At 42.0% G+C, this 18,286-nt stretch overlaps 1 protein-coding gene across 1 annotated transcript in view; it reads left to right on the top strand.

Moving 5' to 3' along the window:
- Positions 1–18,286, top strand: part of TMC7 (transmembrane channel like 7) — a 52,714-nt gene that overhangs the window by 9,467 nt on the left and 24,961 nt on the right. Inside the window, exons 2-4 of the mRNA XM_054589245.1 lie at positions 10,307–10,550; positions 11,678–11,826; positions 15,147–15,314. Of these exons, the coding sequence (XP_054445220.1) occupies positions 10,307–10,550; positions 11,678–11,826; positions 15,147–15,314 (561 nt within the window). The remainder of the gene's footprint in view (positions 1–10,306; positions 10,551–11,677; positions 11,827–15,146; positions 15,315–18,286) is intronic.

Here is an 18,286-nt window from a genome sequence, read left to right as displayed (position 1 = left end):
TATCTGATTATTTCTTGAGCAATAATAGCAAAAATATGGTTTGTGTAAAGTACCTGAAATAGGAAGAATGTAACATACAATCAATATCTCATTTTGTGCCAGCTTTTATTCCTCCTTTAAAATTTTTTAATTGTAAAAAAATATATCATCCATATAGAAAAGAATAATATTAAATGCTTAAATTCCATAAATATTTTTCTCATTTTTTGGTGCCCCTGCTTTTCAGGTGTGCTAAACACATACTTTGGTCTGTCTGGTGGGTGATCCAATGTTGCCTGTATTCCCAGCACCAAATTCATTCAGTGGTAGAGAGATGGGGTCCCTGCCCTTGTGGAGGTTACAGAATAATGGGGGAGGGAGAGGGTCAGAGACAACACACAAGTAAACCATTAGGGAGGAGGGTGGCGTAATGACAGCGATGTGTGCAAAGGGGTGGGCACTTAGCAGATGCATGCTGGTCGAAGGAGTGTGTGACAGCTCATCAAGGTAGGAAATGAGTCTGCAAACCTTCATCCTCTCCAGAGTGCCAGCACCCGGCCCAGACTCCCATGCAGAGAGGGGCTTCATGCAACCAAACTAATTCCCACAGCAGCTGGCGAGAGGCCAGGACTGAATGACCCAGGAGGTCCATTTTATCCAGAGTTCCCATGATTCTGCAAGTGGGCAGAAAAACCCTGGAGTGAACCCATCACCAAATATGGTTGGACTCGGTTCTTGGCAAACACTTGAGGGAGGCTGGTGGTGGATTTAGTACCATTCAGATCACAGTTGGCCTGTGCCCACGTCCTGTTAGTCTTCTTGCCCATTGGTAGGATTTGGTGTCCTGAAGAAAGAGCTGATGAGAAAGTTTGGACCTAAAGATCCTCTCCAGATGTGCCTGCATCTGTCTATTCATTTCTTCTTCAGATAGAGGCCCTTCTCTGAGCAAGACTCTGCTCTAAGCGTCAGAGAGACTTTGTCCTTAACCTGGAAGCATACAAGACACCAGGAAAAGTGCTTATGCCCGCCCCTGTCCCCACCTCTCCTGCAATTACCCAGTCACCTGCCCACCAACAAGATAATCTAATTGCTGAAATCTGGCTCCCATGGCAAACATATTCTAGGTATTCCTAGATGGAGGTACCTCAATGTCTGAACTATGTTCCTCCCTCCCACGCAAATGGTCAACATGCAGCCCATACACTGAACACAGGACTTGAGTGGCTAGGCAGATGACCCTTTTAGCTGGACCAGCTCAGGAGAACACCTGACAATAAGTATAATGAAACATTCTTATTATCTCTGGTGATGAGAAACCAAGGCTTGAAGAGGAGAGGTGATGTGACCTGCTTCTGTAAGAAGCAGTGGAACCAGGACTCTGCTTGACATCAAAGCCTTGGGCAAGCTGCCATCTCTCTGGGCCTCAGTCTCCCTGCTGCAAAGCCAGGGCACTTGGCTGCCTGCCTGTGCATGCTGGCATGAGAAACCAGATGCTGTCATGCTTTGAAAAGTGTGTTGTCCTATATGAAAACAACAGGAAGTGGATCATAGTTATAAAAATAATGATGCCTGAGAGAGGAACACAGATACAAAGAGAAAAGATGAGTAAGTTTCTATCAGTAATATCTCTCAATGTGAATGGACTAAATGCCCCAATCAAAAGACACAGGGTAGCTGAATGGATAAGAAAACATGACCCACACGTATGCTGCCTACAAGAGACTCACCTCAGAGCAAGAGACCTACACAGATTGAAAGTAAAGGGATGGAAAAAAATATTCCAAGCAAATGGGCATGAGAAAAATTCCGGGGTTGCCATACTTGTATCAGACAAAGTAGATTTCAAAATCAAAATCCCAGAGGGGCACTTTATAATACTTAAAAGAAGAATCTATCAAGAAGATATCAACATTGTAAACTTATATGCTCCCAGTATAGGAGCCCCCAAGTTTATAAAGAAATTGTTGGATGACTTCAAAAAAGATATAGACAGCAACACACTGATAGTAGGGGATTTCAATACCCCACTGTCAAAAATGGACAGATCTTCCAAACAAAACATTAATAAACATATTGTGGCGCTGAATGACACACTGAATCAAAGAGACTTAACTGACATATATAGAACTTTACATCCCAAAGAAGAAAAATACACATTCTTTTCAAATGCTCATGGCAGTTTTTCAAAGATAGACCACATGATAGGACACAAAGCAAACCTCAGCAAATTCAGGAAAATTGAAATAATACCAACTTTTTCTCGGACCACAAGGGCTTGAAACTGGAAATCAACCTCAAAGAGAAACTTCAAAAACTTGCAAACTCATGGAGACTGAAGAGTAGACTATTAAACAATGAATGGGTCAATAATGAGATAAGAGAAGAAATAAAAAAATTTCTGAAAACAAATGAAAATGAACAGACAACAGTCCAAAACCTATGGGACACAGCAAAGGCCGTCCTGAGAGGGAAGTTCATAGCAATACTAGGAAGCTTACCTAAAAAAAGATAGAAACATTTCAAATAAAAGACCTAACACTACAACTTCAAGAACTAGAGAAACAACAACAAATAAATCCCAGAGCAAGTAGAAGGAAGGAAATAGTCAAGATTAGAGCAGAACTGAATGACATAGAGACGAAAAGAACAATTCAGAGGATCAACCAATCCAGAAGCTGGTTCTTTGAAAAGATACATAAAATTGACAAGCCATTAAGCAGACTCACCAAGAATAAAAGGGAGAGGACCCAAATTAATAATATCAGAAATGAAAGAGGAAAAATAACAACTGATACCACAGAAATACAAAGAATTGTCAGAAACTACTATGAACAATTATATGCCAAGAAATTTGAAAATCTCGATGAAATGGACAAATTTTTGAAAAAGTATAATCTTCCAACACTGAATGAGGAAGAAACAGAAAGCTTGAACAGACCGATAACAGCTGGGGAAATTGAAGCAGTAATCAAGAAACTCCCAGCACACAAAAGCCCAGGGCCGGATGGTTTCACAGGAGAATTTTACAAAACATTTAAGGAAGAGCTAACCCCTGTCCTTCTCAGACTATTCCAAAAAATCCAAGAGGAGGGAAGACTCCCAGACTCTTTCTATGAGGCCAGCATCACCCTGATCCCAAAACCAGAAAAAGACCCTACAAAGAAAGAAAACTACAGGCCAATTTTGCTGATGAACATAGATGCTAAAATTCTCAACAAAATATTGGCAAACCGCATCCAGCAATACATTAACAAGATTATCCATCACGATCAAGTAGGATTCATCCCAGGCATTCAGGGATGGTTCAATATATGCAAATCAGTAAATGTGATACATCACATAAGTAAAAGACAAGACAAAAACCACATGATCATCTCGATAGACGCAGAAAAAGCATTCGATAAGGTACAGCACCCATTTATGATCAAAACACTCAGCAAAATGGGAATCAATGGGGCATTCCTCAACCTAATAAAGGCCATATATGAAAAGCCTACAGCCAATATCGTACTCAACGGGCAAAAACTGAAAGCTTTCCCACTAAGATCGGGAACATGCCAAGGATGTCCGCTCTCACCACTTCTTTTCAACATTGTATTGGAAGTCCTAGCCACAGCGGTCAGACAAGAGAAAGAGATTAAAGGCATCCAAATAGGAAAGGAGGAAGTAAAGCTATCATTGTTTGCAGATGACATGATAGTGTACATAGAGAACCCTGTAGGCTCTACCAAAAAACTCCTCAACCTAATAAGTGAATTTGGCAAAACAGCAGGATACAAAGTCAATATTCAGAAATCAAAGGCATTTTTGTACACCAACAATGAAATAGAAGAAGAAGAAATCAGAAAAAAAAAAACCATTTGATATAGCAAGAAGAAAAATAAAGTACCTAGGGATAAATTTAACCAAAGACGTAAAAGACCTGTATACAGAAAACTATACAACACTGAAGAAAGAAATTAAGGAAGACACAAATAAATGGAAGCATATACTGTGCTCATGGATTGGAAGAATTAATATCATCAAAATGTCCATACTACCCAAAGAAATTTATAGATTCAACGCAATCCCTATTAAGATACCAATGACATATTTCACAGAAATAGAACAGACATTTCAAAAATTTGTATGGAACCATAAACGACCCTGAATAGCCTCATCAATTTTGAGAAAGAAAAACAAAGTAGGAGGGATCATAATACTGGACATCAAACTCTACTACAAAGCCACTATACTCAAAACAATCTGGTACTGGCACAAGAGCAGATCCATAGACCAGTGGAACAGAATAGAAAGCCCAGAAATAACCCCAGGTCTCTATGGGCATCTAATATTTGATAAAGGGGGCAGAAGCGTAAAATGGAGCAATAATAACCTCTTCAACAAATGGTGTTGGGAGAGCTGGATGGCTATGTGCAAAAAATTGAAATTGGATTATCAGCTGACACCATACACAAAAATAAACTCAAGATGGATAAAAGACCTAAATATAAGTCACAACATCATAAAAGTCCTAGAGGAGAATATTGGCAGGAAACTCTCAAATATCCCACGCAGCAATTTTTTCACTGATACCTCTCCTAAAGCAAGGGATATAAAGGAAAGAATAAACAAGTGGGACCTCATCAAAATAAGAAGCTTCTGCACAGCTAAAGAAAACATCAGCAAAATGAAAAGGGAGCCAACCATATGGGAAAATATATTCGCTAATGATACATCAGATAGAGGTTTGATCTCCAAGATATATAAAGAACTCACTCGACTCCACTCCAAGAAGACAAACGACCCAATCAAAAAATGGGCAAAGGACCTGGGCAGACGCTTTTCCAAGGAGGAGATACAGAGGTCCCAGAGGCATTTGAAAGGATGCTCAGCATCACTAGCCATCAGAGAAATGCAGATCAAAACCACCATGAGGTACCACCTCACACCGGTCAGAATGGCCATCATAAACAGATCCACAAAAAACAGGTGCTGGCGAGGCTGTGGAGAAAAGGGAACCCTAGTCCACTGTTGGTGGGAATGCATACTGGTGCAGCCACTGTGGAAAGCAGTGTGGAATTTCCTCAAAAAGCTGAAAATGGAACTGCCTTTTGATCCAGTGATTCCCCTGCTGGGACTATACCGTAAGAACACCAAAACGCCAATACAAAAGAACCTATGCACCCCATTGTTCATAGGAGCACAATTTACAATAGCCAAGTGTTGGAAGCAACCTAAATGCCCATCAGTAGATGATTGGATCAAAAAATAATGGTACATATACACAATGGAATACTACGCAGCAGAAAGAAAAAAAGAACTACTAAACTTCGCGACAGCATGGGTGGAACTGGAGAGCATTATGCTAAGCGAAATAAGCCAGGGGGCGAAAGACAAATACCATATGATCTCACCTATAAGCGGAACCTAACCAACAATACAAAGATGCAAGGAAAATATGACCAGCAACACTGAAAGGAAAAGAAATCAACAGAGACAAGAGGGAAGGGGGGCAGGGAAAGGGAAGGGAAGGGGAAAGTCAAGGAACATATAACAAGGACTCATGGACAAAACCAAAGGGGAAGAGCTGAGGGAGGGAAAGAGGGAGGGGGCAAGGGGAAGTGGTGGGGGGTAGGCAGAGACAAATGTATTTGAAAAAATAATTTAAAAAAAAATAATGATGCCTGTGTTCAAATATATGGCTGTGATTTTCTTTTTTTTAATTTGAAGATGTAGAACTTCCCAAGGTATCTGAAAGGAAAAGTCATTCCTGCTTCAATGATGGCCATTTTGAAAATATAGTTTTCCATCAGGGACTGTTGTTATGCAATGTGAATAGGATGTATCTTTCCTGTGGAATGTCTGCAAGAAAAATCAAATCGGTACTTTAATTGGCATGGCATCTTAGTGTTTCTGAAACACTTTCAAATCCATGTCCCATTGAATTGTTTCATGGTGAAGACCTCAGCTTTGGCCTCTGACACACCTGTGGTAGGGTCCAGGTCCCAACACTTCATGGCTGTGTGAGTGGGAAAGGCACTTAACCTCTCCGAACCTCAGTTTCTTCATCTGCAGTTCTATTCAAAGGATAGTTAGAATATTAAGTGTGGTGATAAAGATTGAGTACCTTGAATAGCCTACTGCAGGTGAGTGCTCAATAGATCCTAGCCAGTAACTCTGTCCTCATGAGCATGCTGATGACGTCCATGGTGTCGCATCCACAATTCCAGAGATAAGAAACATACAACTCAGAGACGGTCATTGTTTTGCCTGGGGTGGCCTGGCCACCGGGTGACAAGCCAGCCAGGCTCCAGCTCTGTCCCTGACCCCACAGCTCCTGAATATTCAATAAGTCAGTGCTGCTCCATATTTAAAGGCCTTTGTTCAGGGCTAATAACAGCTCTTTGTTGATGTCCAGAGGGAGGAGTGGCTTCCGGTCTGGACTTGGACTCTCTAGCCCCCAGGCCCCTGTGCACTGCTCCCCTGGTTTGCTTTAAGGAGCCACCATTACTAATTTGAAGTGTGTCATAGCCTCAGGGCAGGGCAATGGAAGGCTGACGGAGACTGGTAGGCTTGCTCTTGGCTACTGGCCAGGCTCCGGTCGCGTGGCTGTGTGTCATTTGCAAGGGACAGCTGTTCCATTGTGTCTGCACAAGCCCATCAGAGGGGAAGAGGAGAAAATTACAGCTGTGCACCGTCAGACTCCAACTCAGAGCGAGGCCTTGGCTGGTTCCCTCTTCCCCAGCACCCGCTCTGTCCTGCTCAGGAGCCCCTCTTTGTCCTGTTAGCTATACGTACATTTATGGAGTCTACTATGTGCCAGGCATTGGACTGAATGTTTCTGGCTATGAGGGGGACCCCCTAAAACCAGAATTTTCTCCTAGAGGGCAGGCCCCTTGTAGTATAGGCTTCCCCCACTAGGTGAGTGTTCTAGGAACCCATCTGTACCAGTGTTCCAGCTGGTGGTGTTGTGAGAGGCTGAGTTCAGCTTCAGTGAATTTGTTTTTGAAGACTCTTTTTACACATTTGCCTGTTTCATGATGGGTGATTTACAAGTGCACCTGCCCTCACTGCACTGAGTGTTCAGCAATTTTTGACCAAAAATAGCATGAACCCCTTGCCCCACCCTCCCTGTTCACCCAGTCTCACCCGGAGTGACTTATTTTTGGTTTCCCCGGATGAAAAAGTCCTCAAAAGGAAACGTTTGCTGATGTGGAATAGGTGAAACAAACAAACAAAAAAACAAGTCAGAAACACTAAAAGATATCAAAATCAACACGTTCAAAAACTGTTTTGAGCAGCGGAAAAAACATCTTGATAGGTGTATTGTGTCAAATGGAGAGTACTTTGAAGATGGCCGAAGTTTAAACACGTAAGAATAAATACACAATTTTTTTTATAAATAAATTCTGTTGTTTGGGCAGTTCCCCCTGGAATGTGATCACGGCCAATGTTCATAAGTGAGCCCCCATGGTGGATCCTCTTCTTAGCCTCGCAGCTTCCAGAGCGACCCTTTAAAACATAGTCAGATTATGACGTGCTTCGGCCCAGAGTCCTCCCTGCCTTCCCATCCGCCACATCCAAGGGCGGCAGCAGTGCCCACAAAGTCTGACTGGGTCTGGCCCGGCCACCTCTCTGACCTCCCTTTTTCTAGTGTCCCTGACCCAGTTAGCTATTGTTGCTTAACAGAGTACTCCAAATGTGATGGCTAAAGCCATTTTATTGTTTCTGCTGGTTCTGTGCATTAGGAAATCAGCGGAGCGTGGAGGAGACAGTTTGCTCTGTGGCATGTCATGTCTGTTGGGGCTGGAGTGTCCAGATGGCTTCTTCACACCCATGGCAGGGCCTGGCAAGGATGCCCTGGGGAACTGGGGACTGGCAGTAACGGCTCACCGAGGTCCTAAGCCTGAGACCTTGAGCCTGAGCTCTCCTTGGAGGTTGTGGCCTCTTTCCTCTCCAAGTGGTTGCCCTGGCAGCTTAGCCTGACTTCTTACACGGCAGCACTTGACTCACAAGAGGGCAGCACTGGAAGCTTCAAGCTCTTGTGAGGCTTGGGTCTACAGCTGGCAGAGCGTCACTTCTGATGTGTCCTTTGGTTAAAGATTCTAAAGTGAAGGGCTGGTGTGGCTCATCGGGGACCACCAATGAAACAGGCTTCTGTTCATTTACTTTTCTCCAGAACCAGGCCTCCATGCTCCTCTTCAAACATGCCATGCACATCCCTGCCCCAGGGCCTTTGCACTTGCTCTTTCCATCTTCTAGGATGCTCTTCCCCAAATATCCACAGAGCTCACACCCTCCCTCCATTCAGCTTCAGCCTAAATACCACCTTAATAGAGAGACCATACCTGACACCAGCTTATCAAAAATAGCACATCTTGCCCTTTACCTCTGTCCACTCTGTTGTGTTTTTTTAAATCACTTATTGCCTGCTGGCATAATATTTATTACCTATTTATTGTCTGATTTCCCCTGCCCTCACCTCAGAATATAAGTGCCACGTGAGTAGGGCATTTATTTTGTTCTCTGTGGTAGCTCTAGCTCCAAATCTGATACATGGTAGATGTATTTGTTAGATAAATATTAGACTAGAAGAAACTGAAGCTCAGAGAGGTTAAGTAAGTTTCCCAAAGACACATAGCTATAATTAACAGAGCCAGGATTCAAACCCAAGCAATTTAGCATCTAATATTGAGCCATAGAAGCTTTGTAGCCTGTAAGGTTAATTGCTTAGTTAATTATGGCTGCTTCCTATTTTCTCTCCTTATGTCAAATCAGTCTTCACTCAGAGTGATCTTCCCACAACTAAAATTGGATCAGGCATAAAACCCATCCTGAAGGTGGTGTCCCTCACCTTGAACAGAAAAACCTCCCTTAGACCACAACACAAGGCACAGCAAAGCCTGGCCTGCAGCTGTGGTCTGGTGTAGTAGAGCGAATAGAGATTTTTGAGCCAGGTAGACCTGGTTTTGTTCCCAGTACCCCAGCTCACAGGCTCTTTAAACATGGGCAGATTAGGAATGCCATCCATTCATCCATCCTCCCAATAGGTATTTACAGACTCCTGCTCTGAGCCATGAATTGTGCTAGGTCCTGTGCCACTGGGGTAGACATACCTATTTATTGGGGTACTCACAGAGCCACCCAAATAAAAAATATGTACTTACAGAATGTGATAAGTGCTGTAAAGGACTCATGGTGTGGGAAAATGTGTCACAAGACAACTGTAATAGTGTAGTGAGGTAGGGACAATTTCCTGAGGAAGTGACGTTTGAATAGAGGCTAAGAGGGTAAAGACATGGGCAAGTTCATTTGAGGATGAGGGAATAGCATGTGCCAAGGCTCTGAGGAGGGAACACATTTTAGTATTGGAAACATCCTAAAAAATGTGTGCAAGGCAAAGAACCTGAGGAGCTGGAGAGGCAGGCAGCAGCCAGATCATGCGGGACTTTTGAGGGTCGGCGCAAGGGCTGAGGAACCCCTCAATGACTTTATTTTCCCATCTGAAAAAGGGGATAACAATAGACCCTTTCCCAGTGTCTGTGGTTAGCTGGGCATCGGCTGGCTGTAGACTGGTCTGGGATGGTGTCAGCGAGGTCATCATCCATGTTCTACATGGTCTCATCCTCTAGCAGGTTAGCTCAGCTGGTTCACATGGCAGCAGCTGGGGTCCTGAAAGCAGCAGAAACCCACAAGCTTAGAGCTGGCATAGCATCATTCCCACCATACTCTGTTGGTCCAAGCAGGTCACAGGACCAGTCCAGACCCCATTGAGTGCACACAAAGCTCTCACCACAGTGCCTGGTTCCTAGGAATTGTTCCGTAAATGTTATTACTGTTATTACTGTGCATAGCACTTTATGCTTTTTGATGCTTTATTCCATACGTCATTTTACCCTGCACTGTGTGAGAATAGTTGGGGCAAACATTACTAGCCCCATCTGAGAGAGCGCTGAATCCTAACCACTAGACCACCAGGGAGCGGTACTAGTCCCATTTGACAAATGAAGAACAGAGTTTAGATAACTGTCTAAGGTCACACATTTAGCTAGTGGCTGCAGCTGAACACCAGCACTCAGATGTCATGTAACTTAAAGCATATTTGCAAACATATCTGTTGAAAGGGAGCCTATTTGTTGATGATTTCATTGTCCTGAGCACCATCCTGGTAAATAAGATAATTAAGATACAAATGCTTTTGTCAGTGGCCCGGGCTAGTGGCTGTTTGCAAGGTTTAGTTGTGATCTTTGAGGTCCAAGTCTCCTATACCACTTTTGTTTGTTGGCTCCCCAGAAAATCTGTTGGCTCACTGGGGTTAATGATGCTTTTCTTCTTTCCTACCCAGAGAGCCTCTCTTTGGACTCTAGTTACTTTTCTTCCCTGCCTGTGAATTTCCTCCAAGAATTGCCAAGCTACCGGTCCATTGCACGCAAGAGGACGAACATCATTTCTCGAGACAAGCAAAGTGGCACTTTGCTGAAGCCGACAGGCTCTTGCACCTCCCAGCTGGAGGAAGGAATCACTGAAAACCTTGATAGCCAATCCATTCGAAAGTATGCACTGAACATCTCTGAGAAGCGGAGACTAAGGTTTGTTGGGTGTCCACCTCGTGGCATCTAATGTAGGTTTTGGGGATGCGTTTTATGCATGGAATGTATTTTCTGAAGAGCTCACATAATCAAAACTTTATTACTTAGGGTAAGCTAATCTGCTCTGACAAAGATACCCAAACATGTAAAAGCTCAATCTATTAGAAGTTTATTTCTTGCTCACAAAGAAGTCCTGGGTCATGTCAGTGGAGGACTTTGAACTCATTTAAGAACCAGGTTCTTTCCATCTTAGGCCTCTGCAACCCTTCCAAAGCTTTGCTGCTGTCTGCCTCTAGCCAATGGAAAGGGAAAGAGTATGGAATATGAATGCACCAGTTGGCTGTGCTGTGTAATAAGTTACCCCACAACTTAGTAGTTTAAAACCACAATTTCACAAGTCTACAAGTCAGCGCTGAGCAATTCTTGTTGCAGTTGGGCTCTCTATATATTGCCAGCTGTGGGCAGAGAGGTGGTTCTGCTCATCTAGGGTTGGGGTCAGCTGGTTGTAGGCTGATCTGGGATGGCCTCATCCTCCAGCTGGTTAGCTCAGGCTCATATGCATGGCAGCAGCTGGTGTCCGAGGAGCAGAATTCTGCAAGTCTTCTTGAAGCCTGGGCTTAGCACGGGCACAGCATCGCTTCAGCTGCTTTCTGTGGTCTAAGCACATCACAAGGCTAGTCTAGAATATAATGTTTTGGGGATTTATCCATGTTGTAGCATGCCTCAACACTTCATTTTTTTTATGGCTGAGTAATATCCCATTGTATGAATATAGCTTATTTTGTTCATCTCTTCATCTGTTGATAGACATTTGGTTTGTTTTCACCTTTTGACTATTACAGTGTTGCTATGAACATTCTGGTGCAAGTCTGTGTTTGAGACTCTGCTTTCCTTTCTTTTGGGGTATCCACCTAGGAGTGGAATTATTGGGTCATATGTTAATTTCAGGTTTAAGTTTTTGAGGAATGGCCTCTCTGCTTTCCATAGTAGCCACAACATTTTACATTCCCACCAGCAGCGCATGAGTCCTCCAGGGCTTCCACAGCCTCTCTGCTGGGGTTTTATTTGATGCTAGGACTTGGCAATGGTGCCATAGTCACAGTCATGCTTGTGTTTTTTCAATGCAGGGACATTCAGGAAACCCAAATGAAGTATTTATCTGAGTGGGACCAATGGAAACGGTATAGCAGCAAGTCTTGGAAGAGGTTCCTAGAGAAAGCTCGTGAGATGGCAGCCCAGCTGGAGCTGTGGCGGGAGGACCTTCGCAGTATAGAAGGTACCACGCCCCATTCTCTGCACGTGCTCCTCCATGGCACTGCCTGAGGGACAAGTACAGCTTTGTTCACACTAACTTTTAGCTGAAATCTAGCATTTCCTTCCATGAATATAAGCAACACCATAGTTAGGATTAGCAGAACCTAACTGTGTCTTTGTCACCAGGAAAATCACAGATATATTTCTATTCCTTCTGGTTGTAGTTATCTTGGGAAACCGTTTATGCTCATCACCACTTTGAAGTCACAGCAGTTGTTAGATCTGTCACTAGATCTTGTTATTTAATGTGCTAATGAAAACATTCATTTGTTATTCTGTCACAGATTTGGTTTTGTTTGTATTTTTGTGCATTTAAAAAATTATTCTAAGATGTGGTTCACACTGCCACAGGTGCCCATGGCTCTGAAGATACTGAGAATCCCTACTTTCCCATAATGGTGACAGTGGGATGCAGTATTGCATTAGGCAGCTCAAGTTGCCATGACAAACTACCATAGACTGTGGGGCTTAGACTACAGATGTCCATTTTCTTAGCTCTGGAGACTTCAAGTTCAAATCAGGGCACCTTCTCACTATATCCTTATGTGGTCTCTTTTTTGTGCACGTTCTAGGAGAGATGGAGAGAGAAAGAGGTTTCTACTGGCGCCTCTTCTTACAAGGGCGCTAATCCCATCATGAGGGCCCCACACACATGACTTCATCTAAACCTCATCACCCCACAAAGGCCCTATCTCCAAATACAATCACATTGGAGTTAGGACTCCAACATACAAATTTGGGGGAAACACAATTCATTCTATAGCAAGTATACGAAAATTGGAAGTTGTGCCAAAGTATAAAATTAGAAAAAAAACCCATTTCAACATTTGGGTGACTTACCAGAGCGAGAGGGGAAAATCCCTTTTAGGATTACATAGTTTCTACCATAAAGCAAAATGATTTACAAGATTCTCCTCAAAACTGCCAGAATGAAAATTTTGTAAAATTTGTAAGAAATGTTGCAGGATAAATGGAAGAAATTATTGTCTTCATTCTTACTATTAAAAGACCTATAAAATACCATTGGTAATCCATTCAGTGGACTACCTTTTTTGTTGTTGTTTTATTGAAAGAGTGTAAACAATTTCTAAGAAGTTTCATTAGAAATTTAGAACTTCAACCATACACTTTTAAAAGTCAAGTGAACATCATGTTTGGAGTAAAATTTAATAATAAAAGCTAACCTTTATTGAGCCTTCACTATGAACCAGGCCTTGTGTTAAACATTTTACTCATATTACCTCCATTAGTCCTCACAAGATCCTTTCATACAAGTATTTATCACTTGCTTGGCTCAGAGAAGTTAAAACACTTGCACAAATTCACTGGCTAGGACAGAGCAGACCCAGAATTTTAACCCAGGCAGCCAAGCTCCAGAGGCGAAGGTGTTACCCACCATGCGCCTCGTGTTGAGTGGTGGGCTTTCTGAATATTTTCACTCAGAAAGTGGCTTGTGTGTTGGAGGGTAGTTTCTTCCTGGGGAACTGGAACCTTGATTTTCTCTTCAGTGAGTCCACTCCTGTGATTTCTTAGCTGGCAGGTGCTCATCTGGAAGGAAATGAAGGTGTGATAGTAAAGATCCTTGCTCTGGCAAGGTTACTGGGATTAGAGAGAAGCAAAGATTGTGGGTCTCTTATATCTTTAGTCTCAGAAGATGTTCTGAGCAGACACTCTCACTTAAAGTGCTTTCTGACTGTCCTTAATAATTTAATGATTATATGGTGGAAAGCTTGTTTTCTTCTTGAAAACTCAATGAATGTAATCCTTAACAGAATAAAGAGAAAAAGTATATGATTGTCCTAACAAATGCATATATTTGATAAAATTCAATTCCCATTCTTAGCAAATAAGAAATAGATGGGAACTTTCTTAATCTGGTGAATATATCCATGAAAATTCTGCAGCAAGCATCATATTTAATGATGAAATATTGAAAGATTTCCCCAAGATTGAGAATGAGAAAAAGGGTGCTAGTTATCATTGATTCCAATCTACGTCATCCTGAAAGTTATAGCCGATGTACAATAATGGGGCGGGGGGGAGGCATACTGAGTGGAAAGGAAAAAATAAAATGTCTTTTTAAAAAATGTCTTTTTAAAAAGTTACAGTTGTCCCACCTTTTCCCCTGTTCCCTGTTGCTCCCCCCGACCTGCCCCCGACCCCGGTCCCACAGTCAGTCCCCACCCTATTGTAGTGCCTGTGAGTCCTCTACTCATGTTCCTTGACTTGCCCCTTCCCTTTCTTTCCCCCATTATCCCCCTCCCCTCTCCCCTCTGATCACTGTTAATTTGTTCTTTATTTCCATGTCTCTGATTCTATTTTGCTCATTTGTTTTTTTGATTAGGTTTCACTTATAGGTGAGATCATGTGGTATTTGTCTTTTACCCTAAAATGTCTTCTTTTTAAAAGTAAAGTTACTAGATACAACATCTATATAAAACCAGTTGTATTTCTATATACCAGCAACAAACACTTAGAAAATGAATATTTTAAAATTATACAACTTACAATAGCATCAGAAGAAAAATGTAATACCTAAGAATATAGAATATATATAAAGATATGAATCATTCTGCACATAAAGTATACAATATTGAAATTAAAGAATCTAAAAATATCATGTTCATGGGTCAGAAGATTCAGTATAAAGATGTCACTTGTCCTCAGATTGATTCATATATATTCCATGTAATCCCAATCAGAATCTCAGCAGATTTTGTACGTGTATGTGTGTGAAAATTAATACACTGATTCTAAAGTTTATATAGAAATGCAGAGGACTAAGCATAACTGAGGAAGATCAAATCTGAAAGACTTATAGCACTATATGTCAAGCATTATTATGTCTACAATATTTAGACAGTCTGGTATTGGTTCAAGGATAAGCATATAGAACAACAGAACAGAATAGAGAATTCAGAAGCAGCTTCATACATTATGGTCAACTACCTAAGCACTATTGCAATTCATTGGGGAAAGGATAGTCTTTCAATAAATGGCACTAAAATTAGGTTTTCATATGAGAAAAGATAACAACATGTTGAGTCCTTGCGCATACCATCCTCAAGTGGTTAATTCAAGATTGAATGTACAGTGACAAGTCAAAGTTTAAACCATTAGAAGTGGAACCTTAAAACCAACAGTTACAAAAAATAAAATGTTTCTTTCTCCTTCTCTTCCACCAGGATTCCTCCAACTTCAGCCCCAGGTAGTTGAATAAATCTACAGTGAGTAGTGGGTCAAAATTACTGGTCAGTGATGTCTGGATTTCTTTCTCTCCAGGGAAATTTGGCACTGGGATTCAGTCCTATTTCTCCTTCTTGCGATTTCTGGTGTTGCTGAATTTGGTGATATTTCTGATCGTCTTTATGCTAGTTTTGCTCCCAATCTTGCTCACCAAATACAAGATCACCAACAGCAGTTTTGTGCTTATTCCATCCAAAGATGTGGGTGAGTCTCAAGGCCTGGTTTTCCATGAAGAATATTACCTGGCTACAATGCTTCCTTCTTTACGAATCTTTATATTCTTTGCCTTGGGTTACTGTATTAGTCAAGATGGGCTAGTTATGCTGCAGAAACAAATGACCCTCTAACTCTCAGCACCTAATGACCACAAAGGTTTCTTTCTTGCTCATCATACATGCCCGTCACTGTTTGGTGTGGCTTTTTTTCATGTTGTCTTCACACTGGAGCTCAAACTGATGGAGCAACCTCTTTCTGGACCATTGACAGTCACTATGCCCAAAGGGAAAAGAACCATGACAAAAGTGCTGGCTCCTAAACCTCTGCCTGAAGCTGACACATGTCATTTCTGCCACATCTCATTAACTAAAGGAAGTCACTTGGCCACTCCTGAGTTCAGCGAGGCATTTGGGAGGAGAACTGCAGGGCCAGAAAGTGGAATATTTAGCAAACATAATACAATCTACTTCAGTGTTTTCATTTCAAGACTTTCAGATCCAATAATGGTGATGCTCAGAGCTACCATTTATTAAATACTAATCATGTGCCAACAGCAAGTGTTGGAACTGTTGTTTTCTTATTGACTTCTCTACATAACTCAGATCTTTTGGGCATTTTGTTTGTTCAACTGGGAAGAGTTCCCAGTCATTCTACAGCCATTTGATTACTCTTTAGTACTAGGTTCTGTGCTGGGGCTAGAAGTGGCAGCCTCATGCTTCTCTTATCACATAATTCCTTCCCCTAGAAGAACCCTCTTCTGGAATCACTTCTGAGGCCATAAACATTCCTCCTTATCACATTTGTTTCTGTCTTAATTCTACTATACTTCAAAATAAAATAAGAGGGATGTGGAAACCCTGACTTAGTTCGGGACTTTCACATTCCTATTGAGTGCCTACTGTATGCCAGATGCTACATTCTCATTTTCTAAGTCTATTTTACAGATACATATTACCTGCTGCTATGTGAAAACCCTGGGTTCAATGTGAAGGCCTAGCTCTGCTAGCTGATTAGACTTTCTGAGCCTCAGTTTCCTTGTGCATAGAATGGAGGTGATAATTTAAATAATGAGATGATTAATTTCATTATTCAAACAATACCTCATTATTTAATACTTAGCTCATTAAAAATAATATTTAAGTATAAATAATTGAAAACAATATGAATTCTGTATTATTTAACATAGAAAATAAAAATGTTTAAATAAGTATGCAATACTCTCATCATTTTAAAATGAGTATTAAATAATACAATGCTCAGCACACGGAAAGCATTCAATAAGTGGCAGTTGCTATTTTTGTAAGTGTTATTTCTTTCTAAAAGCACCGAATGCCATTCTGCCTCTCATGTGAATCTGGAGCCTGAGCACTTAACCACTAGACCCGACTGCCTGGTGATTTCTCCCTTCAGCCATAGGTAGGGCCGTGGTCACAAGAGAGCCACCCACCTGTAGAAAATGCAGTTGAACTAAGTGTGGTTAGTGTGCATCCCTTCTTTCTTATCATTATTTCCTCTGACTATATCCTCCCCCTGCACACATACGCTTTTTTAAAAAACTTACCTAGTAAACACTGTCCCTTAAGAAAAGGATCAGAAAGCTTTCTCTTCTTTTTCTCACCTTCCTTCCCTTCTTCATCTCTTCAATGAGTGTTTATTGAACACCTGCTGTGTGCTGGGCCCTGCCTCTGGCACTGAGGCTGCAACAGGGAACACCACGACTCTATCCACAATGTTAATACATTCCAGCAGAAGGTGGGCTTTAAGGAATTAACCACATGAAGTATAAAAGGCATGAATTGGGCCATGGGGAAAATGAAGGGATAAAGTCCTGAGAAATTGCCAGGACACTGGAGCCTGAGGGTTCCCCAAAGGCCTCTGTGATACCAGGCGGGCGAGGGGAGGGCAGCTGTTGACGAACTCGGGGAAGCGTCAGCAGGCCGAAGGATCGCACCTGCGAAGGTCCAGAGCTAGGAAATAACTCAGTGTATTACAGAAACCCTTTTCTATGAAGGACAAGCTAATATATATTTTGGGCTTTACAGGCCATACAGTCTCTCTTGTCACTCTTCAATGTTGCCATTGTAGTGCAAAATAACAGACAAATGTCATGAATAGGCATGGATGTGTTTCTATAACTCCAAATAACTTGCTTTTGTATTAACAAAAACAAGCAGCTGGCCACATTTAGCCCATGGGCCATAGTGTGCTGACCTCTAGGCTGGAAGACAGTGAGTGAGGAGCACAGTGGCAGGCATCTCAATTTCATCTTCCTGATTCCTCTCCACAAATAGAATGACTGTCTCCTTCCTTTCCATATCATACCGTGTTCATGCAACCATTTGAGTACCTTCTGTAAACCCAACTTCTACCAGTCATTTTTTCACCCCTTGATGGTGAGCCTTTCAAGGGCAGGAACTGATTCTTACTCATCATTTCATCTTCAGCATCTAAGTGATTAAGAAATATTTGTTGAATGAATAAATGAGTACATGCATGTTAGAATTATAAAATGGCAGAGCTGGATTTGGCCTTAAAGAGACTAGTTCAACTCTCTTATTTTAACAAAGGGGAAACTGAGACCCAGAAAAGGGTGATGGATTATTTCCCCCAATTTGTTGCTCCCCTGTAATTGTGACTTTGCAGGGACTCTCACTGTGGGCAAAGAATACTTCCTGCTCCATTGATACTGCACTTGGCCACGTGGCTTGTTTTGTCTAGCGAAGTGTTAGCTTGAAATGACTTTGTGTGACTTGCTTTACGAGACAAACCATGAGGACAGCATCCCCCACATGAGTCATTTTCTCTCCAGCCTGGGCCCCAGAATGGAGTTGTGGGGAGTGGATCTGAGCCCGAGTGGAAGCCTGGATTCCACCCTGGCTCAGCCTAAATCAGCTGAATTAACCCCAACTGCAGATCCATGAATGAGAAAATAAATGGCTGGTATGTGAAGTCACTGAGAC

Source organism: Pteronotus mesoamericanus, unplaced genomic scaffold, assembly GCF_021234165.1.
Source record: "Pteronotus mesoamericanus isolate MK-2021 breed Mesoamerican mustached bat unplaced genomic scaffold, CSHL_Meso_final scaffold_167, whole genome shotgun sequence".
NCBI lineage: Eukaryota > Metazoa > Chordata > Mammalia > Chiroptera > Mormoopidae > Pteronotus > Pteronotus mesoamericanus.
Note: the sequence above shows the minus strand (reverse complement) of the source record. Positions and strands in the feature narration are given on the sequence as shown.